We start from the raw sequence: 26,160 nt of genomic DNA on the forward strand, positions 1-26,160 counted from the left end.
GAGATGCTCGATTAGAGAGTGCTGCTCCCAGAATACACACGCTAAGTGTTAGATGGACATTCTCAACTCTGAACTAGTCAAATTTCAAAACCCAGCTGGCCCCGAAGGCTTTGGGAAGGGATGTGGTCCCATGTCCACATTCTGGAGTGAATCAGTCCCGAATTTATGCAGACACACACGTGTACACGCTACATAAATACACACAGTCACATGTACGCATGGTAGTATTTAATACATTATTACTACATATATATTAAATATTTCTAACAAGCAGAAAATACAGAGGCAACTCTCCTGTATTTGCACCTCAGAATGAACTGTGAGCATTCTGCTTGCTTATAACATGATACCTGTTTGCATATGAAGATACAGCTTTTGTTCTCTTTGCACCCGTTTCTACTCCTTTTCTTGTCCTCTGCTGGGGAAAAAAAAATTGCAGATCTTATGTTGGCTTTAACCTGATTTCTGTAAATGCTTATTGAGAAACCTGGATTTCTGCATGAGGATTCTAGCTAGAATTCTAGGTAGATGCAATTCTCCTTTATTCTTTTAGCCACAACTGCAGCAGATACTCTACCTATAAATAGTCACTTTAGCTTTTTAAAATATTCAGATATTTAAAGTTTACATTCTTGGGAATGGGCTTCTTTGCCACTTTAGTAGACTGAATTCTTTAAGAGTTACCTGAGTCATCAGCTGACTGTCCTTCAAAGTGACTGAACTCTGAACGTACGTATACAGCGTCTCCCAATCCAAACACTGGAAACGAGAAAGGCATCAACCCGTATGACCTCTGTGTCCCCTTGTAGCCATGAACTCTTGATGCAGTGTCGGCCTTTTGATGTCTCTTGTATACCGCCCAACAGAGTACAAATCACTTTGAGTTTCTTAGGAAATAAACATCCTTAGGTAGGTAGGGCTTTTGTTCTCCTGGTGGAAAAGGATAAGGCTTGCTCTTTATTTCATAAGAACAGCAAATTAACACCATTTCCATAGTGTCTCCCTTTCCTGTATGTTTTTTTATTAGAAGAATGTAAGTCAGGTAGTTAATAGTATTCTTTTTTTTTTTTTTTTAATTTATTTGACAGAGAGAAATCACAACTAGGCAGAGAGGTAGGCAGAGAGAGAGGAGGAAGCAGGCTCCCCGCAGAGCAGAAAACCCGATGAGGGGCTCGATCCCAGGACCCTGGAATCATGACCTGAGCCGAAGGCAGAGGCTTTAACCCACTGAGCCACACAGGTGCCCCGATAGTATTCTTTTTAATCTGTTTTAACTTGGCTCGCTCATTGGATATGTTGAGTTTTTACAGAAATGTACTCCTTTACAATTTCTTCTTCCTCTAACTGCTGTTCTTAGTTTTACTTTCGAAAGGTGGTTCTTTTTCTGAATACTGTCCATTGATTTCCAGCTGATGTACTTTTTTCAGGTTTCCTATTAATACATAATTGTATCATATTTTAGACTTCAGTTTGAAATGACCCTTTTGTGAAATTTTCCACAATGATTGATATCGTGTTCATTCTTTATCAGTCAATGATATAAATCAATAACAATTTCCTGACATTATTTGAAGATTCAGTGAAGGGTAAGATTTATAATACAATAGTAAAAGCTGGTGTGGTCTCTATGAAGTTACAACCTCCTCAGCCTTCTTAATTTAGGGCTGCACTGAATATTGTTCTACGAGACAGCTCTGGTCTGTAGCATCTGCTAAAGGCCAGTTATCTTTTTATTTTATTCTAGCCCTGCAATATAGCCTAATCCTTAATGGCTCTGGTTACATATCTTATTTATGAGATAGATGACCTTTAACCAGTTACTTCACCTCTGAAGCTTCTGTTTCTTTTGCTTTAACATGAGAATGAAAATAGCACGTCTTCACAGGGTTAGAACAAATGAATGTCCTTCGTATACAGTAAGCTTTAAATAATGTTTGTGGTTGCTCTTATTATTGATACCATCATTCAAAAATTACTATATTCCCATTTATCTTATATTATCTACTTTCCCCATTACCTCTTAGATTTCTATTTTTTGTTGTTGTTCTTACTCCTTTTTTTAAAAAACAAGATATCAAAGAACCACAATCTAAACGTGCTAGTTGAGTATTTCTCTGGAAAGGCTTACCTTGGTTTTTCAGATATAAAAAGTAATCACTGGAATATAAGCAACATTTCTAAGTTGTTTGGTTCCTGAAAGCAAAAACCAGAAATGATTTTGCTCTTTCAGGGAGTAGTATGATATCACTGAATAAAACAAATAGCAGCATGATCCTGAGCAATAGTTTTAGAAGGGAGAGACTTCTGCATATAACTTAGAATTTAAATTCTCAGATTTTCTTGAGAATCTTAAAAAATGAGGTTTTCACTTCTCTTTCATTTGTGCTTGAAATACCCATGGTTGAAACATTTCTTCTGCGTGAACTCTTTCTCACTTACTGATTATTAATTGGTCCTGTATTTCCTGAAGGAAAACTGCCTTTGGTCACAAATCAAAGGATCGACTTAGTTGAAACAAGCAATAGAAAACAGAAATAGCCAAGATGATTCTGGAATCATTTGATGGTATTATTTACAGCTATAAGATACATTTTTAAAGGAAGTGACCATTTTTCTTTTTAAATTTGGAAGACTTTAATTCATGGTAGAGTTATAATTTTTCATTTTAGAGTTCTGAATTGAATAATATGGAAGTAAACAAGGTGTACATGACCCAATGTGATTTTTATTTGGCTTTGGATGTAGTTTTATATTAACATTTTAATATGAATATCTGAAAGTCTAGTAGTTCCCTTCAGACAAAATGATATAACCATATTTTACAGACCTATTCCACAATTCTATTTCAACTCCTGCCAGGGTCCCAATCACTTCATGTACCTCTTTATTTATTTATTTATTTAGATTTTATTTATTTATTTATTTGACAGAGAGAGAGAAAGATCACAAGTAGGCAGAGAAGGAGAAGCAGGCTCCCCGCTGAACAGAGAGCCCGATGCGGGGCTTGATCCCAGGACCCTGAGACCATGACCTGAGCTGAAGGCAGAGGCTTAACCCACTGAGCCACCCAGGCACCCCATGTACCTCTTTAGAGGCACAGAGAAGTGCCCCAAGCATTCTCCCCCCCCACTCTTTTTAGAAGTTGTGCAGGGCTTCCAATATGGTGGTTAATAAAGGCTTGTCTAATGAGTGAAGAATTAAGCATCTGTATTTTAATTGACTTCAATCGAGGATGATTTCTAGTAATGGGTGAAAGGAAAAATCTTTTAAAATTTAAGCTGTCCATGGGGCACCTGGGTGGCTCTGTGGGTTAAGCCTCTGCCTGCGGCTCAGGTCATGATCTCAGGGTCCTGGGATCGAGTACCGCATCTGGCTCTCTGTTTGGCAGGGATCCTGCTTCTCTCTCTCTCTCTGCCTGCCTCTCTGCCTACTTGTGATCTCTCTGTCAAATAAATAAATAAAAATCTTTAAAAAATAAAGTTTTGTCCGCTGTATATTTTGTTGATCTCCCTGATATGAGGACATGGAGAAGCAACATGGGGGGGTAGGGGGATAGGAGAAGAATAAATGAAACAAGATGGGATTGGGAGGGAGATAAACCATAAATGACTCTTAATCTCACAAAACAAACTGGGGGTTGCTGGGGGGAGGTGGGATTGGGAGAGGGGGAGCGGGCTATGGACATTGGGGAGGGGAGGCGAACCATAAGAGACTATGGACTCTGAAAAACAACCTGAGGGTTTTGAAGGGTCAGGGGTGGGAGGTTGGGGCAACCTGAGGGTTTTGAAGGGTCAGGGGTGGGAGGTTGGGGGAACAGGTGGTGGGTAATGGGGAGGGCACGTTTTGCATGGAGCACTGGGTGTTGTGCAAAAAGAATGAATACTGTTAGGCTGAAAAAATAAATAAAATGGAAAAAAAAATAAAGTTTTGTATAGATTGCTATAACTTAATGGTGCTAATAAGCATAATATTTTTTTCAATTACAGTGTCTGTAGATACTCTGTCAAAATCTTTCCTTAAAAGCTGTTGTTATTTTCTGCCATATGGATGAAGGCCAAGTGCCTTAGTTGGTTAAGACTCTACACAAAAACAGTTCTAATAAGAATTTTAAAAATCATTAAAACTATGTATATATATCTCATCAAAAATTGCAGATAAGGCTATGGTCTCTTCTGACCTCTTTCACCTCTTATTATAGTCTTTATCTTGAGGTTAGCATAGACATTAGTTCATTTTTACTTCTGAACCCTGTTCTATTTATGTAATGTGTATGTATGTACCACTGTATCTAGAAATCAAAACCATTGTGTTTTTAGCCTAAGTAGTATCTGATCATAAACTTTTTTTTCTGTAATTTTTCACTCAGACATATTGAGGTTCTGTCCGTATTAGCACATAGAGGTATTATTTTTAACTGGCATGGTTACTGGTGGTCTGTATAACTATGTATTTTTTTGATTGGTGTTTAAATTGTTTCCATTTATTTTCTATTAAAACCAATATTGAAGTAAACATTCTGGACAGGTTTTCACATACATGCTGATGAGTGTGTCTCTAGCATAAATGCTGAGAAGTGGGTTTAATTTTTGTAGTCTGTACTATTTTTTTTTTATTATTATACTGTTAGTCACCATGCAGTACATCATTAGTTTTTGATGTAGTGGTCCATGATTCATTGTTTGAGTATCACACCCAGTGCTCCATGCAGTACGTGCCCTCATTACTACCCATCACCGAGCTAACACAACTGCCCACCCCTCACTCCTCTGAAACCCTCAGTTTGTTTTCTGTAGTCCATAGTCTCTCATGGTTTATCTCCCTTCTGATTTCCCCCGCTTCATTTCCCCCTTCCTTCTCCTAATGTCCTCCATGCCATTTTTCTTTTTAATAGATAACATCGAATTGCCCTCCAACTGGGCTGCACCAGTTCTTGATTTCAGGCTGTTGTACCTATTACTATTAATTCATTTATCGTTCTCTTAAAATCCTATACTCCTGTGTATAGGAGGAAAATATATTCTCTTACGGTTTCTGGCTGGGCCTGAAAATTAAACTAATAAAGCAGATTGAAGGAGAAAGTGTATAAAACTATTTAATACAAGTCTTACATGACATTGGGGCCCTAATAAGGATATAAAGACCAGTAATAAAGAAACAGTTAATCCTAAGCCTTTTCATGCAGTGTTTTGATGAAGAACAGACAGTCATGGGAAGATATGATGGGGTAAAGAGTATGAGCGAAGTGTGATCAACTGGGAGAAACTTAGGCAGGTGAGGATTCAGATTCCTCTGCTTGTGTGTCCTTCTGTCCTCTGAAATAAGGATACCCCTTCCCTCACACGAGGGAAGATCAGAGAGTCCATCCTGCACATGCCCCTTCCTAAATTCCTCCAGCTCGAAATACTGATTATGCCAAGGTGCACCATATTTGGGGGTAGCATGTCTCAAAACCCATCATCCTATAGCACCGCTAGTGTTCTTGCCCATGTACTGCGAAAGCAAGCATTTCACCCAGAGTGTTCTAAAGATACCGCGCACGTCCGCGTCTCCTTGCTTTTGCTTGTAATGTTACCAGCTTCTCTAACAAAATCTGAAGTGGCAGTTACAACTGAGGAGCTATTATTAGGTAATTAGTTATTGGTTGTTACGTAATTCGTATTTTTACCAACTTTTTTTTTTCAACTTTTGTCTCACATTCTTGGCAGAAATAATAAAGTGTTTTTCTTCGGTTCTCATAGCATCTTAAACATATCTCTTTGTATAGCACTTGGGATGTAGTGTAGCTGTTAATGCGTCATACCAAGTAAATCAAAAGATCTTTGGGATCTGAGGTCCTCTCTTTTAAGACCGAGATGCACCACCTACAGTGTCCTGGACAGGTGGTCCTGCTACATGTCTTTGACTTGAGACAAAATTTCTCTCTCTCTCTCTTTTAAGATGGTAGATTAACAATGTAATAATGTGATTAACAAGAAAGAAAACAAATTATATCCGCCATTATTCAGAGTATCAGAATAAATTACACTGAAGTAGATGCCTCTGAGTGCTTTAACTTATGAATATTATTAACCACTGTATGTGATTATTGATTTTGTGCTTTCCCTCACCAAGTAAGTTTCTGTATATATACATAATATGTATTAGTATTTAAATATTCTGATATGAAAATGAATCATTGCCTCCAGCAGACCCATTATGAATGAATTCGTATCTCAATTAAATTGAGATGTAAACCACACAGTTGATTAACTCAAAGAACTAATTTTAAATGCATATGACTCTTAATGGCTCCAATGGGAAGGCAACTCTTCAGGAGTGATGAATGTTTCAACTTTTAATTGAAACGAGGTTACCTAAGACATTAAGGTTACATAAGATTCTGTCAAAGCTGCTGTGACTTTATAAATTTATAATTTGAACATTCTGGTCAAAACAGTGTTCTAAAATTAGATTAGAAGGTGGGACAGATGCAAATGAGCTTCTCCACACAAAGTATAGGATTGTAAGACATCTATGGTGTATTTTTAATAATTTGTTTTTCTGTAATTATAGTTGATTTTGGAAGCTACTGTTTTATCATCAAATGCTACTGTTGCCCTAGATGACATCAGTATATCCCAAGAATGTGAAATTTCCAATAAATCACTTCCAGGTACCAGCATACTAAAGAAAGGTAAGTTTTTTCTTGCGGTCACTGACGTTTTAAACATTGAAAAAATTAGTTCCTCCTGATAACAAAATTTAAAATATAAAGAGTCCTTCAGTAATATAGTCCATGAATAGCTAATACCAGGATGTGGATTCTATCACATATCCTTGAAAACTACAACATGCTTAAAAATATATATATATATGTGTGTGCATATATATATATCCATATATATATCCATATATACATGAGCTGTATCACAGCTTAGGCCTTATAGACTTTTCCAGTAATATTCAATGCTTGTGGCTAAAATTGTCACAGTTTTTTAGTTATAAGAAATATGAAAGAATTCTCATCATTTTGCATGTTTTAAAAACACTTCTATAAAAATTTAATTCTATTTTAATTTTATTTGGCACTTCTAATGAATATATAATGAAATTCATGTTCAGAATCACCTAGGAGTTCAAAAAACTTGCTATGTTTGGAAAAGTGACTTAAGGCCAGCCAAACATTTAAATCTTGATCTTAAAATTCTCTTTAAATTTAGAGCATATATTTTCAAGTAACAGATGGAGTCTGGCCAGTTCTTTGACTAAATATTTTGTAGAGCATTTCAATTAAGACGACAAAAGATTGTCATAAAAATGAATCCCCGATAGTCAAATAGGCATTTTTGGAAAATCGAGCCATTGTTAGGTTCTGAGAACGTGCACTGTGCCTGCAGTTACCTGTCATTTTAACACTGATTGATCTTTCCCTTTGACCACTCCTACCCCCGAGTCTGTTAGGAAACAGACAACGTTAAAGATTTTGCCTGAAAATGATCACATTTTATTTTTCTTTATATACATGAATGTTACTTGCATTTAAAAATCAGGCACATTTTATATTCTGAAGTTATGTTTTATTAAAGAACATATGCAGAAAGTGGAAAAGCTGAATTCTTACATGAGCTAAATGCAGTAATTGAGGGTACTATAGCAGAAACAATTCTGGACTGAGAACTACATTGAAGAACTTCTAATTAGTAGTCTTTTAGTAAAGACCTCTTTCATTGGTGAGATTATATAATTCTCCATACTAACTTTATATTGTCCTGTGTATTTACTTTAGTCAGAATATGTGTTCTGAATATAATAAACCGTTCTAAGCTCTGAGTATGTGTGTAGTTCTGATAGACATCGGGGAATGCAAAGCAGCAGATTTAATGATTGAGGTTTTTTTTTTTTTTAATTTAAATGATTGAGTTTTTGAGGGTTAACCAGTGTTACCTTATTTCTGTTATTTAATTAAACACTTTTCCTTCTCCTAATCAAATACTGCATCACCAGAATTGGAATAGGAGAAAGTTGACATTGAAGAGAATGTAACTGGAGGCAAGACTGTGGTTAAAAGTTTTAAATCATCACTAAAATTAACCTTAGCAGAAGTCTCTGAGAGTGCTTGATCTCACTTACAGAGAATTCTCTTCAGAAATTAAATCAAAACTCAATTTATGTGTGCTTTTATCCAAACCCCATCGTAGTTGGGTAGAGCATAATTCTAATCAGACCAAAATTATATGAATTTTTCCTGAAAGGTCAATTATTGTACACAAAGAGAGAGGGGAAAAAAAAAAAAAGCTTTCTTACTGTTTTTGCAAATTTGGCCAGTAGGTCATTATAAGATCTCCTTTGTAGAATTTAGTATTATCACCCAGCAGAAGTTTAGAATGGGACTGTAATAGGCTTTTAAAAAGTAAGCAAAATCCCACTGGTAATGAATTATGTTATACTTGTGGGGCAGAATGGCCAGAGATTCACCTAGACCCTGTGTTTGAATTAAAGCCTTTGAAAGCTTTAATCAGCATGCAAATGGCTGTAAGATCTTCAGTGCAATTCTAGTGCCTGCCATATACATTTGAAGCACCATACACAAGACGAAAGGAGAAAACTACTCTGATTTGGTTTTTTGATCTAGCTTCTGTGTCTCTAGCGTATTTAAAAACTAGTGTTCCTAAAATAATTACGCATTCCATTTATTGAAGGGGAAGAGTATGTTTTATCCTCTCCATCTCTTTTTTTTTTTTTTTTTTTTTTTTGAAGGTGGATTTCTGTCACATGAAGATGCAGGCTATATTTCATCCAGCAGATTCTGTGACTTTCCATCTGACTGCTCAAATGGAACAGATGAAGCCAATTTTGGTGAGCCAGTACTTTAATTACTTAGTCCCTTTAGTAGTTAGTCATTGGTTAAAATTTATGTGCACAGTGGTCCCCCCTCACCTTATCCACAGAGGATACATTCCAAGACCCCCAGTGGTTGCCCGAAACCACAGATAGTACCAAATCCAATGTACTCTATGTTTATTCCTGTATATACATATCTGTGATAACGTTTAATTTATAAGTTAAGAATGGTAAGAAATTAACAATAATAGAACAATTATAACAGTGTACTATAATAAAAGTTATGTGAATGTAGTCCGTTTCTCTCTCAGAATATCTCATTGTACTTACTCTTCTTGTGATGTTGTAAGTTGATAAAATGCCTGCTTGATTAGATGAAGTGAGATAAATAATTAGTTATTGTGACACAGTGTTAAGCTACTGTTGACTTTAAAAAAAAAAAATGAACTCCAGTATGTTAACGTACAGTGTTATATTAGTTTCAGGTGTACAATACAGCAACTCAGCACTTACTTACAACACCCAGTTCTCATTAGGACAAATGCATTCCTTAATTCCCATCACCTATTTCACTATCACTATTTTACTCCCCCCACCCCCCGCCATAACCATCAGTCTGTTTTCTGTCGTTGAGTATGTTTCTTGTTTTGTCTCTTTCTATTTTTCCCTTTGTTCATTTGTTTTGTTTCTTAAATTCCAAATATAAGTGAAATCATGTTATCATGTTATTTGTTTTTCTCTGATTGAGTTGTTTTGCATAACATTATACTCTAGCTTCATCCATGTTATTGCAAATGGCAAGATTTCATTCTTTTTTATGGCTGAATAATATTCTGTTAGTATCTCTAAACCACATCTTCTTTATCTACTCATCAATCGATGGATACTTGGGCTGCTTTCATAGCATGGCTGTTGTAAATAGTGCTGCTATAAACATATGGGTGCATATATCCCTTTATATTACTGTTTTTGTATTCTTTGTACTGGGATTACTGGATCATAGGGTAGTTCTATTTTTAGCTTTTTGAAGAACCTCCATATCGTTTTCCACAGTTGGTGCAAGAGTTTGCATTCCTACCAACAGTGCACAAGGGTTCCTTTTTCTCTACGTCCTCATCAACATTTGTTTCCTGTGCTTTTGAGTTTAGCTATTCTGACAGATGTGAGGTGATACCTTCTAGTTTTGGTTTGTCCTTCCTTGATGATGAAAGAGATGTTGAGCATTTTTCATGTACCTTCTGGCCAGCTGGTTGTTGTCTTTGGAGAAATGTCTGTTCATGTCTTCTACCCATTTTTTAATTGGATTACTTTTTTTTTTTTTTTTTTTTTTTTGGTGTTGAGTGTAATTTCTTTATGTATTTTGGATACTGATGCTTTATAAGATATGTCATGTGCAAATATTTTCTCCATTCAGTAGGTTACATGAAAAATAATAAGACACAGGGAATAAATGTAAGCAAAGAGGTAAAAGACCTGTACTCTGAAAACTCTAAAACACTGTTGAAAGAAGTTGAAGACAACACAAAAAATGGAAGGACATTCTATGCTCATGGATTGGAAGAACAAATATTGTTGAAATGTCCGTAGTATCCAAAGCAATCTATAGATTTAATACAAACCCTATGAAATATCAACAGCATTTTTCACAGAACTAGAATAAAAAATTCTAAAATTTATATGGAACCATTAAAGACCCCAAATAGTCAAAGAAATTTTTAAAAAGAAAACTGAAAGTGTAATTCCAGACTTCAAGTTATATTACAAAGCTATAGTAATCAAAACAGGATGCTACTGACACAAAAATAGACACATAGATCAATGGAACAGAATAGAAAACCCAGAAATAAACCAATGATTATATTCTCAATCTTCAATAAAAGATACAAGAATATCCAATGGGAAAAAGATAGTCTCTTCAACAAAGGGGATTGGGAAAACTGGTCAGCTACATGCAAACGAGTGAAGCTGGAAAACTGGACCACTTTGTGACACCACACACAAAAATAAACTCAAAATTGATTAAAACATAAATGTGAGACCGGAAACCATAAAAGTCCTAGAAGAGAGCACAAATTCTCTGATGTTTCTGGCATCAGCCAAAACAACATTTTCTAGATATGTCTTCTGAAGCAAGGGAAATAAAAACAAAAATAAAGGATTGGGAATACATGAAAATAAAAAGCTTCTGTGCAGCCAAGGAAACAATTAACAAAACTAAAAAGCAGCCTAGTATTGACCTTTTGACCTTTCATCAGAGTAAGGATCATCTGCTCCCTCAGACAGTTGACCTTGGTTAACTGAAACCAGGGAGAGCAAAACCGCAGACAAGGGGGACTACTGTGCATATCTACTCTGAATATAAAGTACACACTACTCAAGTGAATATTTAATGAAGAGCACCAGAATGGAGACTGCTATAAAACTAAAATGACTTGCAGTTGAAAGCAAACCAGATTAGCTTTAAAAACAGTAGCAGAAAAATGAAGATACCTCTTTCCTTCAGTTTTGCTGTGTTGGAGTATAGAATTTAAAATAAATGCAATATAGAACTCAAAAGACAATAAGATTATATGATAAGTATTCCTTTATTCTTTGTGGGTATATAAGAATGCTCACTCTTATTCTAAACAGTTGCCACTCAAGTACAGCTAATGGCAGAAGACTATACAATACTTAAGAATGCTCCTTCAAACTGTAGTGTACCAGTAAATCAGTTGGTCATAAAACTATAGATCTTGGCTAGTTCGATATGTTTTAAAATTTTTAAGGGTTTCCTTTAAGTTTCTTTCTGAAGGCAGTGTATCCATCGTTCTGCATTACCCTTACATAGCCCTAAAGTTATCCTACCATACCTGGGAAGATATTAAAGAAGGAAAAGAAGGGGAGAAGAAGTTGGTGAACACTCTTTTGCAAAATTATTTAGATAATACCTGTAGAAGACACAGAAGTCAGGCAAGAGGGAAGCTTATAAGAATCCCACATTTTGGGCGCCTGGGTGGCTCAGTGGGTTAAGCCGCTGCCTTCGGCTCAGGTCATGATCTCAGGGTCCTGGGATCGAGTCCCACATTGGGCTCTCTGCTCCGCGGGGAGCCTGCTTCCCTCTCTCTCTCTCTGCCTGCCTCTCTGCCTACTTGTGATCTCCTGTCTCTCGCTGTCAAATAAATAAATAAAAATTAAAAAAAAAAAAAATCCCACATTTTACTTATCACCCATACCTGAAATGAAACTCAAGTATTTTTACTCAAGACAGCATAGGGACATGGACATTTTTATGAAGCTTCATGGAGCATAACATTGGAAAGACTCAGCCATCCATGCAGAACATAGGTCAGGATGGTGAGAAAAATCAGGGGCATTGTTGGGTTGTGATAGGTCGGCAACTTAGCCATGCTCTGGGTCCTCACAAACATATATCAAGCTTCTATCCTATTCCAAGAGATTCAGTGAAGAATAAAATGTGATGATTTCCCTCAAGAAGCTTAGTGCATTGGGTAAGAAATACTTTGTATATAATACTGTTGCACTGTAATTATAATGTGAATAGAGGTGTAAACAATGTGCTGTTACAAGGATTGGAGAATGTTCTTTAGAAGGTAGATAATTTCTCAGCAGGAATTTCTTTAAAAATGTTCTGTTTTTTTCTTGTTAGAAGAATGATCTACTGAAAGTTCTGCCAGGGATTAACAGTTGTAAGCCTGTCTCTGCATACATTAAGACTGTTACCGAATGTAAATGGTTTCAAGAACTTTATATGAACTCTGTAAAAATCAAAACCAGTCTAAGAAGTCAGTATTATTAGCTTAATTTTACGGACTTTCTTAACAGTTAGTGTCCATTCAGGCAACGGAAACCACACTAGTAATTTGAGCAAGAAAAATGTAATAAAAAGAATTACGTAATTTGAAAAAGTGGTTACCTACAAAAAAATAAAATAAAATAAAAGAACAGTAAAGAAAGGAATGGCAAATGTGGGGACCAACTACTACTTCTAGTGCTGAGACAGACAATCCACGGAAGGAATTGGCTTGAATGAGTGCACCCCACTCCCCATATCCCAACAGAGAGATTTAAACTTTAGTAGAAAAAAATTAAAAAAAAACTTTATTGGAGAGGATGTTACTGGGACCTATGGGAAGGTAGAAAAATTTGGTGGGGTGAGCTAGATTTGGTTAATAGCTCATGGGCCAAGGGAGAAATTATCCACCAGGATATCTACAAAACTCACTGAAGGGGCACTATAACTGGGTTGTTTTAAATTGTTGGCAGTCACAGGGGAAAAGCAAAAACGAACAAGCAAACAAACAAACCCAAGTATTTTGGAACCATAAGAACCTTTCTACTGTGCTTTGTGGTATCCATCCTATGCTGTCTACTAACAAAGCCAGACATTGTATGAGCTACTCAGAAGAGAAATGTTTACAGAGTCCAGCATGGGAGGGAAGGGTAGACTTGGAGCTGAGACTAAAAAATTTATTTATGTATTTATTTATTTTTTTAAAAGATTTTATTCATTTATTTGACAGAGGGAGATCACAGAGAAGCAGGCAGAGAGAGAGGAGGAAGCAGGCTCCCTGCTGAGCAGAGAGCCCGATGCGGGGCTTGACCCCTGGACCCTGGGATCATGACCTGAGCCCAAGGCAGAGGCTTAACCCACTGAACCACCCAGGCGCCCCTATGTATTTATTAATTTTAAAGATTTTATTTATTCATTTAAAATATACTTTTAAAATTTTATTTATTTATTTCACAGACAGAGATCACAAATAGGCAGAGATGCAGGCAGAGAGAGAGGGGGAAGCAGGCTCCCTGCCGAGCAGAGAGTCGGATACTGGGCTCTATCCCAGGACCCTGAGATCATGACCTGAGCTGAAGACAGAGGCTTTAACTCACTGAGCCACCCAGGTGCCCTGAGACTAATAAATTTTATAATGCGCATCTTTGCCTAATGTCAGGTCCATAAATGGTGGAACCCCATATTGAATCTAGGCTATCAGCCTCCCTACTCCACATTCTCAGCACACATCACACAGCCCTTTCATCCTCTCAGAGTTATCATTAAATTGAGACAAGCCAGAGATAAAGACTTCACTTTTGGAGGAGACATCATGCCCTTAGGCCTCTAGGATGTCAAATGGTCATTTTCCAAGGGTCATTTGTCATTGGAATGGTAAATGCTATCTACAGGTCTGCTGTTCTTTTTTCCCCCTTCAGTTGTATTGAGAAATAATTGATATGCATCATGGTAGAAGTTTAGGGCATATCCCTGCGGGTTTGATTTTCTTACATCGTGAAATGATTACCACTGTGGGTTCCGCTAACATCCATCTTCTTGTACAGATGCAATAAAAAGAAAGGAAAAAACAAAAAAAAAAAAAAGGAAAACAGTATTCTCTTTGTGTAAGAAAGTTGAGGATTTACTTTCATAATAACTTCTGTTTCTGTCATACAGCAGTGTTAGCTGTGGTCATCCCGTTGTGCTTACATCCCTAGTTCTTACTTATCTTATAATTGGAAAGTTTGTATATTTTGATCACCTTCCTCCAGTTCTTCTCCCATCCCCCTTTAGCCTCCACCTCTGGTAACCACAAGTCTAATGTCTTTTTGTGTGAGTTCATATTAGAGTCTACATATAAGTGAGATCATTTAGTATTTATCTCTCTCTGACTTACTTCACTTAGCATCATGTCTTCAAGACCCATCCATGTTGTTGCAAATGGTAGGTTTTCTTTTTTGTTATGAAAGAATAATATTCCATTGTTTATACATATATACATGTGTGTGTATGTGTATGGATACCACTACTTTTTTATCCATTAACTCACTGATAGACACTTAGGTTGTTTCTGTGTCTTGGCTATTATAAATAATGCTGCAATGAATATGGGGGTGCAAATACCTTTTTGTGTTAGTATTTTTGTTTCCTTCAAGTATATTTCCAGAGGTGGAATTGATGGATCATGTGGTAGTCTTAGTTTTAGTTTTTTTGAGGATCTTCCCTGCTGTTTTCCATATTGGCTGCACCAATTTTTGTTCCTACCACAGTGCACAGGGATTCCCTTTTCTCCATGTCCTTGCCAATATTTGTTCTCATCTTTTGGTAGTAGCCATTATAACAGTTGTGAAGTGATATTGTGCCTTTAATTTGCATTTCCCTAATGACCAGTACTGTTGAATATCTTTTCATGTATTTGTTGGCCTTTTATATATCTTCTTTGGAGAAATGTCTATTCATGTTCTTTGCCCATTTTTTTTTCCATTTTATTTATTTTTTCAGCGTAACAGTATTCATTCTTTTTGCACAACACCCAGTGCTCCATGCAAAACGTGCCCTCCCCATTACCCACCACCTGTTCCCCCCACCTCCACCCTTGACCCTTCAAAACCCTCAGGTTGCCCCAACCTCCCACCCCTGACCCTTCAAAACCCTCAGGTTGTTTTTCAGAGTCTATAGCCTCTTATGGTTCGCCTCCCCTCCCCAATGTCCATAGCCCGCTCCCCCTCTCCCAATCCCACCTCCCCCCAGCAACCCCCAGTTTGTTTTGTGAGATTAAGAGTCATTTATGGTTTGTCTCCCTCCCAATCCCATCTTGTTTCATTTATTCTTCTCCTATCTCCCTACCCCCCCATGTTGCTTCTCCATGTCCACATACCAGGGAGATCATATGATAGTTGTCTTTCTCCAATTGACTTATTTCACTAAGCATGATACGCTCTAGTTCCATCCACGTCGTCGCAAATGGCAAGATTTCATTTCTTTTGATGGCTGCATAGTATTCCATTGTGTATATATACCACATCTTCTTTATCCATTCATCTGTTGATGGACATCTAGGTTCTTTCCATAGTCTGGCTATTGTAGACATTGCTGCTATAAACATTCGGGAACATGTGCCCCTTCGGATCACTATGTTTGTATCTTTAGGGTAAATACCCAGGAGTGCAATTGCTGGGTCATAGGGTAGTTCTATTTTCAACATTTTGAGGAACCTCCATGCTGTTTTCCAGAGTGGTTGCACCAGCTTGCATTCCCACCAACAGTGGAGGAGGGTTCCCCTTTCTCCACATCCTCTCCAGCATCTGTCATTTCCTGACTTGTTCATTTTAGCCATTCTGACTGGTGTGAGGTGATATCTCATTGTGGTTTTGATTTGTATTTCCCTGATGCCGAGTGACGTGGAGCACTTTTTCATGTGTCTGTTGGCCATCTGGATGTCTTCTTTGCAGAAATGTCTGTTCATGTCCTCTGCCCATTTCTTGATTGGATTGTTTGTTCTTTGGGTGTTGAGTTTGCTAAGTTCCTTATAGATTTTGGATACTAGCCCTTTATCTGATATGTCGTTTGCAAATATCTTCTCCCATTCTGTCAGTTGTCTTTTGGTTTTGTGAACTGTTTCCTTTGCTGTGCAAAAGCTTTTGATCTTGATGAAATCCCAATAGTTCATTTTTGCCCTTGCTTCCCTTGCCCTTGCCGTTGTTCCTAGGAAGATGTTGCTACGGCTGAGGTCGAAGAGGTTGCTGCCTGCATTCTCCTCAAGGATTTTGATGGATTCCTTTCTCACATTGAGGTCCTTCATCCATTTGGAGTCTATTTTTGTGTGTGGTGTAAGGAAGTGGTCCAATTTCATTTTTCTGCATGTGGCTGTCCAATTTTCCCAGCACCATTTATTGAAGAGGCTGTCTTTTTTCCATTGGACATTCTTTCCTGCTTTGTCGAAGATTAGTTGACCATAGAGTTGAGGGTCTATTTCTGGGCTCTCTATTCTGTTCCACTGATCTATGTGTCTGTTTTTGTGCCAGTACCATGCTGTCTTGATGATGACAGCTTTGTAATAGAGCTTGAAGTCCGGAATTGTGATGCCACCAACTTTGGCTTTCTTTTTCAATATTCCTTTGGCTATTCGAGGTCTTTTCTGGTTCCATATAAATTTGAGGATTATTTGTTCCATTTCTTGGAAAAAATGGATGGTATTTTGATAGGGATTGCATTAAATGTGTAGATTGCTTTAGGTAGCATAGACATTTTCACAATATTTATTCTTCTAATCCAGGAGCATGGAACATTTTTCCATTTTTTTGTGTCTTCCTCAATTTCTTTCATGAGTACTTTATAATTTTCTGTGTATAGATTCTTAGTCTCTTTGGTTAGGTTTATTCCTAGGTATCTTATAGTTTTGGGTACAATTGTAAATGGGATTGACTCCTTAATTTCTCTTTCTTCAGTCTTGTTGTTGGTGTACAGAAATGCAACTGATTTCTGTGCATTGATTTTATATCCTGACACGTTATTGAATTCCTGTACAAGTTCTAGCAGTTTTTGCGTGGAGTCTTTTGGGTTTTCCACATATAGTATCATATCATCTGCGAAGAGTGATAGTTTGACTTCTTCTTTACCAATTTGGATGCCTTTAATTTCTTTTTGTTGTCTGATTGCTGAGGCTAGGACTTCTAATACTATGTTGAATAGCAGTGGTGATAATGGACATCCCTGCCATGTTCCTGACCTTAACGGAAAAGCTTTCAGTTTTTCTCCATTGAGAATGATATTTGCGGTGGGTTTTCCATAGATGGCTTTGATAATATTGAGGTATGTGCCCTCTATCGCTACACTTTGAAGAGTTTTGATCAGGAAGGGATGCTGTACTTTGTCAAATGCTTTTTCAGCATCTATTGAGAGTATCATATGGTTCTTGTTCTTTCTTTTATTAATGTGTTGTATCACATTGATTGATTTGCGGATGTTGAACCAACCCTGCAGCCCTGGAATAAATCCCACTTGATCGTGGTGAATAATCCTTTTAATGTACTGTTGAATCCTATTGGCTAGTATTTTGGTGAGAATTTTTGCGTCCGTGTTCATCAAGGATATTGGTCTGTAGTTCTCTTTTTTGGTGGGATCCTTGTCTGGTTTTGGGATCAAGGTGATGCTGGCCTCATAAAATGAGTTTGGAAGTTTTCCTTCCATTTCTATTTTTTGGAACAGTTTCAGGAGAATAGGAATTCGTTCTTCTTTAAATGTTTGGTAGAATTCCCCTGGGAAGCCGTCTGGCCCTGGGCTTTTGTTTGTTTGGAGATTTTTGATGACTGTTTCAATCTCCTTACTGGTTATGGACCTGTTCAGGTTTTCTATTTCTTCCTGGTTCAGTTGTGGTAGTTTATATGTCTCTAGGAATGCATCCATTTCTTCCATATTGTCAAATTTGTTGGCGTAGAGTTGCTCATAGTATGTTCTTATAATTGTCTGTATTTCTTTGGTGTTAGTTGTGATCTCTCCTCTTTCATTCATGATTTTATTGATTTGGGTCCATTCTCTTTTCTTTTTGATAAGTCTGGCCAGGGGTTTATCAATCCTATTGATTCTTTCAAAGAACCAGCTCCTAGTTTCATTGATTTTTTCTATGTTTTTTTGGTTTCTATTTCATTGATTTCTGCTCTGATCTTTATGATTTCTCTTCTCCTGCTGGGTTTAGGGTTTCTTTCTTGTTCTTTCTCCAGCTCCTTTACGCGTAGGGTTAGGTTGTGTACTTGAGACCTTTCTTGTTTCTTGAGAAAGGCTTGTACCGCTATATATTTTCCTCTCAGGACTGCCTTTGCTGTGTCCCACAGATTTTGAACTGTTGTGTTTTCATTATCATTTGTTTTCATGAATTTTTTCAATTCTTCTTTAATTTCCTGGTTAACCCATTCATTCTTTAGAAGGATGCTGTTTAGTCTCCATGTATTTGGGTTCTTTCCAGCTTTCCTCTTGTGATTGAGTTGTAGCTTCAGAGCATTGTGGTCTGAAAATATGCAGGGAATAATCCTAATCTTTTGATACCGGTTGAGACCTGATTTGTGACCCAGGATGTGATCTATTCTGGAGAAGGTTCCATGTGCACTAGAGAAGAATGTGTATTCTGTTGCTTTGGGATGAAATGTTCTGAATATATCTGTGATGTCCATCTGGTCCAGTGTGTCATTTAAGGCCTTTATTTCCTTGTTGATCTTTTGCTTGGATGATCTGTCCATTTCAGTGAGGGGAGTGTTCAAGTCCCCTACTATTATTGTATTATTATTGATGTGTTTCTTTGATTTTGTTATTAATTGGTTGATATAGTTGGCTGCTCCCACGTTAGGGGCATAGATATTTAAAATGGTTAGATCTTCTTGTTGGACAGACCCTTTGAGTAGGATATAGTGTCCTTCCTCATCTCTTATTATAGTCTTTGGCTTAAAATCTAATTGATCTGATATAAGGATTGCCACCCCAGCTTTCTTCTGATGCCCATTAGCATGGTAAATTGTTTTCCACCCTCTCACTTTAAATCTGGAGGTGTCTTCGCGTCTAAAATGAGTTTCTTGTAGGCAACATACTGATGGGTTTTGTTTTTTTATCCATTCTGATACCCTGTGTCTTTTGATTGGGGCATTTAGCCCATTAACATTCAGGGTAACTATTGAGAGATATGAATTTAGTGCCATTATTAGCCTGTAAGGTGACTGTTACTGTATATTGTCTCTGTACCTTTCTGATCTATTACTTTTAGGCTCTCTCTTTGCTTAGAGGACCCCTTTCAATATTTCCTGTAGAGCTGGTTTGGTGTTTGCAAATTCTTTCAGTTTTTGTTTGTCCTGGAAGCTTTTGATCTCTCCTTCTATTTTCAATGATAGCCTAGCTGGATAGAGTATTCTTGGCTGCACGTTCTTCTCGTTGAGTGCTCTGAATATATCATGCCAGCTCTTTCTGGCCTGCCAGGTCTCTGTGGATAAGTCTGCCGCCAATCTAATATTTTTACCATTGTATGTTACAGACTTCTTTTCTCGGGCTGCTTTCAGGATTTTCTCTTTGTCACTAAGACTTGTAAATTTTACTATTAGGTGACGGGGTGTGGACCTGTTCTTGTTGACTTTGAGGGGGGTTCTCTGCATCTCCTGGATTTTGATGCTTGTTCCCTTTGCCATATTAGGGAAATTCTCTCCAATGATTCTCTCCAATAGACCTTCTGCTCCCCTCTCTGTTTCTTCTTCTTCTGGAATCCCAATTATTCTAATGTTGTTTCGTCTTATGGTGTCACTTATCTCTCGAATTCTCCCCTCATGGTCCAGTAGCTGTTTGTCCCTCTTTTGCTCGGCTTCCTTATTCTCTGTCATTTGGTCTTCTATATCACTAATTCTTTCTTCTGCCTCATTTATCCTAGCAGTGAGAGCCTCCATTTTTGATTGCACCTCATTAATAGCTTTTTTGATTTCAACTTGGTTAGATTTTAGTTCTTTAATTTCTCCAGAAAGGGCTTTAATATCTCCAGAGAGGGTTTCTCTAATATCTTCCATGCCTTTTTCGACCCCGGCTAGAATGTTCAGAATCGTCATTCTGAACTCTTGATCTGACATATTACCCATGTCTGTGTTGATTAGGTCCCTAGCCTTCGGTACTGTCTCTTGTTCTTTTGTTTGTGGTGATTTTTTCCGCCTTGTCATTTAGTCCAGATAAGAGGATATGAAGGAGCAAATAAACTACTAAAAGGGTGGCAAAGACCCCGGAAAAATGCGCTTTAACCGAATCAGAAGAGACCCCAAATTGTGGGGGGGAGAAAGGGGATAAAAAACAGGTTCTGAAAAAAAAGAAAGAGAAAAAAAGAAAAGAAAAAAATTTAAAAAATAAGACAAATAAAAAAATATAAAAAAGAAAGAAAAAATATATATATTTAGATGAAGTAGTCAAAAAATGTTAAAAAAGAAAAGGTAAAAGTTTTAAAAAATTTAGCAGAAGAAGAAAAAAGAAAAAAGAAAAAAAATTGAAAAAAGAAAAAAAAACTTGAAGTAGCCGCAAGACTAAAGAATCATGGGGAGAAAGCCATGAGTTCCGTGCTTTGCTCTCTCCTCCTCTGGAATTGCTCTGCTGTCTTAGGAATTGAATCTGCTATCTCCTTGATAGATGAATTTCGTCCTGGCTGGATATTTTGTTGATCTTCTGGGGGAGGGGCCTGTTGTAGTGACTCTCAAGTGTCTTTGCCCGAGGCGGGATTGCACCGCCCTTACCGGCGGTCGGACTAAGTAATCGGCTCGGGTTCGCTTTTGGGAGCTTCTGTTCCCTGAACGCTTTCCGTAGAGTTCCGGAGGACGAGAATGAAAATGGCGGCCTCCCAGTCTCCGGCCCGGAGGAGCCGAGAGCCCGGGGCCCCACTCCTCAGTGCGCCCCCAGAGGACAGCACCCAATCACTCCCGTATCCCCAGCCTCTAGCCACGCTCTGAGCTCACCCAGCCCGCGACCAGTTCAAGGTAACCCCGAGCTGAGAGTTCAGTCCTCGGCTCTGTCTCTGCAGCCGGCTTCTCCGTTCTAATACCTGCGAGCTCTCCGACACTCTGACACCCCCGATCCTTCTGTGACCCTGCGGGGCCTGGGGCCACGCTGGGCCCGTGTGGGCTTCACCCTGGTTTAGCCTCTGGAGCAATGTCCCTCAGTGGAACAGACTTTTAAAAGTCCTGATTTTGTGCTCCGTTGCTCCGCCGCTTGCCGGGAGCCGGCCCTTCCCCCGCGGTCTATCTTCCCGTCGTTTTAGATTCACTTCTCCGCCAGTCCTACCTTTCAGAAAGTGGTTGATTTTCTGTTTCTAGAGTTGCTGTTCTTCTTCTCTTCGCTCTCCCGTTGGATTTGTAGGTGTTTGCAATGTTTAGATAAGCTATCGAGCTGATCTCCTGTTACCTGATGTAGTCTCAGTCTGCTACTTCTCCGCCATCTTGACTCCTCTCTTTGCCCATTTTTTAATTGATTTTTGCTCTTGAGCTTTATGAGTTCTTTATAATTTGCAGGAGATAAATGGTTTATGAAGATTTTTTCCCATTTTTGCAGGTAGTCTTTTAATCTTATGGATGATTTCTTTAGAGTGCAGAAGGTTTTTAGTTTACTGTAGTCCTATGGCATTATTTATTACTTATTTTTGCTTTTGTTGCTTGTGTGTTAGGTGTTAATATTAAAAAAATGATCCCCAAGACTTGTGTTAGGGAAATTTAGTCCTATGTTTTATTTTTGGAGTTTCATGTCTCACAATTAAGTCTTAATCCATTTTTGATTAATTTTTGTGAGTGATGTAAAATATGGGTCCACTTTCACTCTTTCACATGTGAATATCCAATTATCCCAGCATCATTTATTGAAGAGATTGCGTTTTCTTTAGAGTAGTCTTTTCTTCCCTCTCATATATTAGTTGACCATATATGTTTGGGTCTATTTCTGGGTTTTGTGTTCTTTCCATGGGTCTCTTTCGTGCCAGTACCATACTCTTTTGGTGACTGGAGCTTTATAGTTTGGCTTGAAACTAGAAAGTGTGATGTTTCCTGCTTTGTTCTTTTTTCTCAGGATTTCTTTGCCTATTTGGTTTTTGTTTTGTTGTTGTTTGTTTGTTTTCCACATAAAGTTTTGGAATGTTTTTTCTACTTCTGATAAATAACAAAACAAAACAAATCAAAACCAACAAACAAAACCTTTGGAATCTTGATAGGGATTTCATTGACTCTATAGATGGCTTTGGGTAGTATTGACATTTTAATAGTATCAATGTTTTCAATGCACAGCTTCATTTATTTACGGCTTCCTAGACGACTTTCAACAATGCCTTATAGATTTCAGGGTAGAAATCTTTCACTTCTCAGTTAAACTTATTCCTAAGTATTTTATTGTTTTGATGTAATTATAAAGTGGGATCAGTTTCTTTATTTTTCAGAAAATTTGTTGTTAGTGTATAGAAACCCTATTGACTTTTGTATATTGATTTTGTATCCTGCAACTTTACTGAATTTGTTGGTTAGCCTACCAGGCTTTTGGTTGAGTTTTTAGGATTTTTCTCTATATAAAGACATGTTATCTGCAAATTGAGACCATGCATCTTCTTTTCGAATTCTGATGGCTTTTAATTCTTTTTCTTTACTGATTGCTCTGGCTAGGACTTTTAATACTATATTGAAGAGGAGTGGTAAGAGTGGGCACCTTATCTTGTTCCTGATCTTGGAGGAAAAGCTTTCAGCCTTTCACTATTGAGTGTGATGTTAGCTGTGGACTTGTCATATATGGCCTCTATTATATTGAGACATGTTACTTCCATACCTTATTTGTTAATTGTTTTTTTTCATGAATGTTTGATTTTGTCAAATGCTTTTTCTCTTTTGAGATGATCATAGGATTCTTTTCTTTCATTCTATTAATGTGAGGTATCATATTGATCCATTTCCATATTTTGATCCATCCTTTTGTCCCAGGATAATTCCCAGTTGATTGTGGTGAATGATCCTTTCAATGGCTGCTGAATTTTTTGCTAGTATTTTGTTGAGAATTTTTCCTCTATATTCATCAGGATACTGACCTGTAGTTTTCTTTTCTTGTAGTATTTTTTTTTCTGATTTTGTTATCAAGATAATGCTGGCCTTCTGAAATGAATTTGGGAGTGTTCCCTCCTCATTGATTTTATGGGAGAGTTTGAGAAGTATTGGTGTTAATTCTTTTTTAAATGTTTGGTAAAATTCACCAGTGAAGCTATCTGGTCCTGGACTTTTCTTATTTAGGGCATTTTCTTTTTTTTAACTCAACAATTATTTATTGAGCACCTTTTATATGCCAGGAATGAACCTTGAACAAAATGACAAAAACTCTTTGCCATAGTGGAATTTATGTTTAAGTAGTGGAATGTAGACAATAACAAAAGAAATAAGTAAAATGTTTATAGTATGGAGAAAAATTAATCAGATAATGATAAAGGGGAGATGCCCACGTGGGGAGGGAGGTTGTAACTTGAAAAAATAATTTATTTTAAAAAATTCCATTATAACGAACACACAGTGTTACATTAGTTTCAGGTATACAATATAGTGATTCAACAATTCCGGACATTGCTTAGTGCTCATCATGATGAAAGTGCTCTTAATGTGCTTCACCCATTTCTTCCCATCCTCCCACCCACCTCCTCTCTGGTAACCACCAGTTTTTCTATATTTAAAAGTCTGTTTTAGGTTTGTCTCTTTTTTGTGTTGTTTTGTTTCTTAAATTCTACATATGAGTGAAATCATGTGGGATTTGTCTTTCTCTGACTGACTGGCTTTATTTAGCATTATAGTCTCTAAGATCCATCCGTGTTGTTGCAACACGGATTTCATTCTTTTGAATGAATTTGCAAGATTTCATTCCTTTTTTATGGTTGAGTAATAGTCCTGTGTGTGTGTGTGTGTGTGTGTGTGTGTGTATTTTGGTATCAGTGTGCTTTGATTTCCTATCAGGTTTTATGTAATTACTACAGTAATTTTCTTAGTAGTTACAGTGAAGCTTACATAAAATATCTTAAACTTAAAACACCTCATTTTAAACTGATAACTTCAATAAAATTTATAAACTTTACACTTTTACCTCTTTTCCTCCTTTTTGGTTATTGCTGATACAATGTGTATATTTTTACATTGAGCAATTAATAACATTATAATAGTTATGGTCATTTTTACTACATTTTTTAAACTTAAGGTAGAATTTTAAGTGAATTCACCAACACTATTACCATATTGATAGATATTGCATATCTATGACTCTATGTTTACCATTACCAGTGAGATTTACACTTTTTTTTTCCATTTTATTTATTTTTTTCAGCGTAACAGTATTCATTGTTTTTGCACAACACCCAGTGCTCCATGCAAAACGTGCCCTCCCTATTACCCACCACCTGTTCCCCCAACCTCCCACCCCTGACCCTTCAAAACCCTCAGGTTGTTTTTCAGAGTCCATAGTCTCTTATGGTTCGCCTCCCCTCCCCAATGTCCATAGCCCCCTCCCCCTCTCCCAATCCCACCTCCCCCCAGCAACCCCCAGTTTGTTTTGTGAGATTAAGAGTCGTTTATGGTTTGTCTCCCTCCCAATCCCATCTTGTTTCATTTATTCTTCTCCTATCCCCCTAACCCCCCATGTTAGATTTACACTTTTTATGATGATAATTAGTATTCTTTTCTTGACAATTTTCAGTGTCTTCTCTTTCAGATTACTGATTGTCTTTTCTGCATGGTTGAATCTACGTTTGACATTTTCTGTTGAATTCTTCAGTTTAGTTATTTTATTTTTTAACTCTAAGGACTATGGATTTTTTTTTTTTTGATGGTTGCCATTTCAAAGTTCTCATTTTATTATGCATTGTTTTCCTAATTTCATTTAGTTTTCTGTGTGTGTTTGTGTCTGTTTTGTAGCTCACTAACTTCCTTAAGGGGACTAATATTGAATTCTTTCTCACAGTTCCTAGATCTCCATTTGTTAAGATTTAGGTTTTGGAAATTTTTTAGTTTACTTTGGTTGTGTCCCATTTACCTGAGTTTTTGTGATCTTTGATTCCTCATGTTGGTACCTGTACATTTAAGTAATTGGGCTCCATTTCCAGACTTTACAGGTTTGGTTTGGCAGAGACACTTCTTCACCATTCAGTCAATTTCAGTTTCCCGGCATGTGCTGGGAATATCTGGGCAAATGGGGCCAGCTGTTGTGGTCTTCTCTTGGGTGAGGCAACTGTTTAAGCTTTAAGGTTAGGGATGGGAGGTGTTCCGGTGGCAAGAGCAGTTGGATAGGACTGCTGGCTTGGTTGCCTAAGAGAGGTTACAGGATGGGCATCACGGCTTTCTTTTTGCTTTGGTCAGCTTCTCTGGTTGGATAGCTAATGGCTGCATTCAACAGTGAGCAGGGTTATGAATTAGATTCCCTCTCTGGGTGCAGTGGGAGCATCAGCTAAAGCTGGTAAAGTTCTTTGTTATCTCAACTCAGGCTGACCCACAGTCTCAAGTTCCCTGGCCAAACAGGGCCACTGTCTTTGCAAACTTCAGCTCTTCCTACTTCTCAGCTTGACTGTGTTGGGTCACATAGCTTTTAGGAGTTTTCTCCAGTCCTTTTTGTCAGATGGGGCTAGAAGACACTCTCCACAGAAAGGGCTGTGATTCAGCCCTCCCTGGGCTTAGGCAAACTTGGCTCTGTGGTCAACAGTATTCATTTGAGGATCTGAATAAATAAGATCTGTATTCTGCTAAGTTCCTTGGTCAGAGTATATACCCATCTGGGTTCTGATAATGAGCAAAGCAACCAGTTGATATTATTACTTGGGCATGGCAGGTATGAACTTGCTCTGTCAAGGTTGTGTGCTGGTTGTTGCAAGCTTCCTCCCACTTGTCTGTCCCAGTCTGATTCCCAATGGTTGAACCTCATAGTTTTCCTGCAATCCCTGTGCAGGTATGAGATCAGAGCAGGGACTCCCACAAAGTACCCACAGCGCTGAGTTTGGGGGGCTGGTTATTTCCCTTAGACTCTCTTTTCTTCCCATGGGGAAGAAATGGAGGTTCACGAGAGACCTCAGT

The 26,160-nt window shown here is 37.6% G+C and overlaps 1 protein-coding gene across 3 annotated transcripts in view; it reads left to right on the forward strand.

Moving 5' to 3' along the window:
• The window catches only part of MALRD1 (MAM and LDL receptor class A domain containing 1), an 800,866-nt gene that overhangs the window by 127,071 nt on the left and 647,635 nt on the right, over positions 1–26,160 (forward strand). For all 3 annotated transcript variants that reach the window (XM_046012349.1, XM_046012350.1, XM_046012351.1), the window contains exons 14-15: positions 6,553–6,673; positions 8,737–8,835. In XM_046012349.1, coding sequence (XP_045868305.1) covers positions 6,553–6,673; positions 8,737–8,835 — 220 coding nt within the window. The remainder of the gene's footprint in view (positions 1–6,552; positions 6,674–8,736; positions 8,836–26,160) is intronic.

This window comes from Meles meles, chromosome 7 (genome assembly GCF_922984935.1).
Source record: "Meles meles chromosome 7, mMelMel3.1 paternal haplotype, whole genome shotgun sequence".
NCBI lineage: Eukaryota > Metazoa > Chordata > Mammalia > Carnivora > Mustelidae > Meles > Meles meles.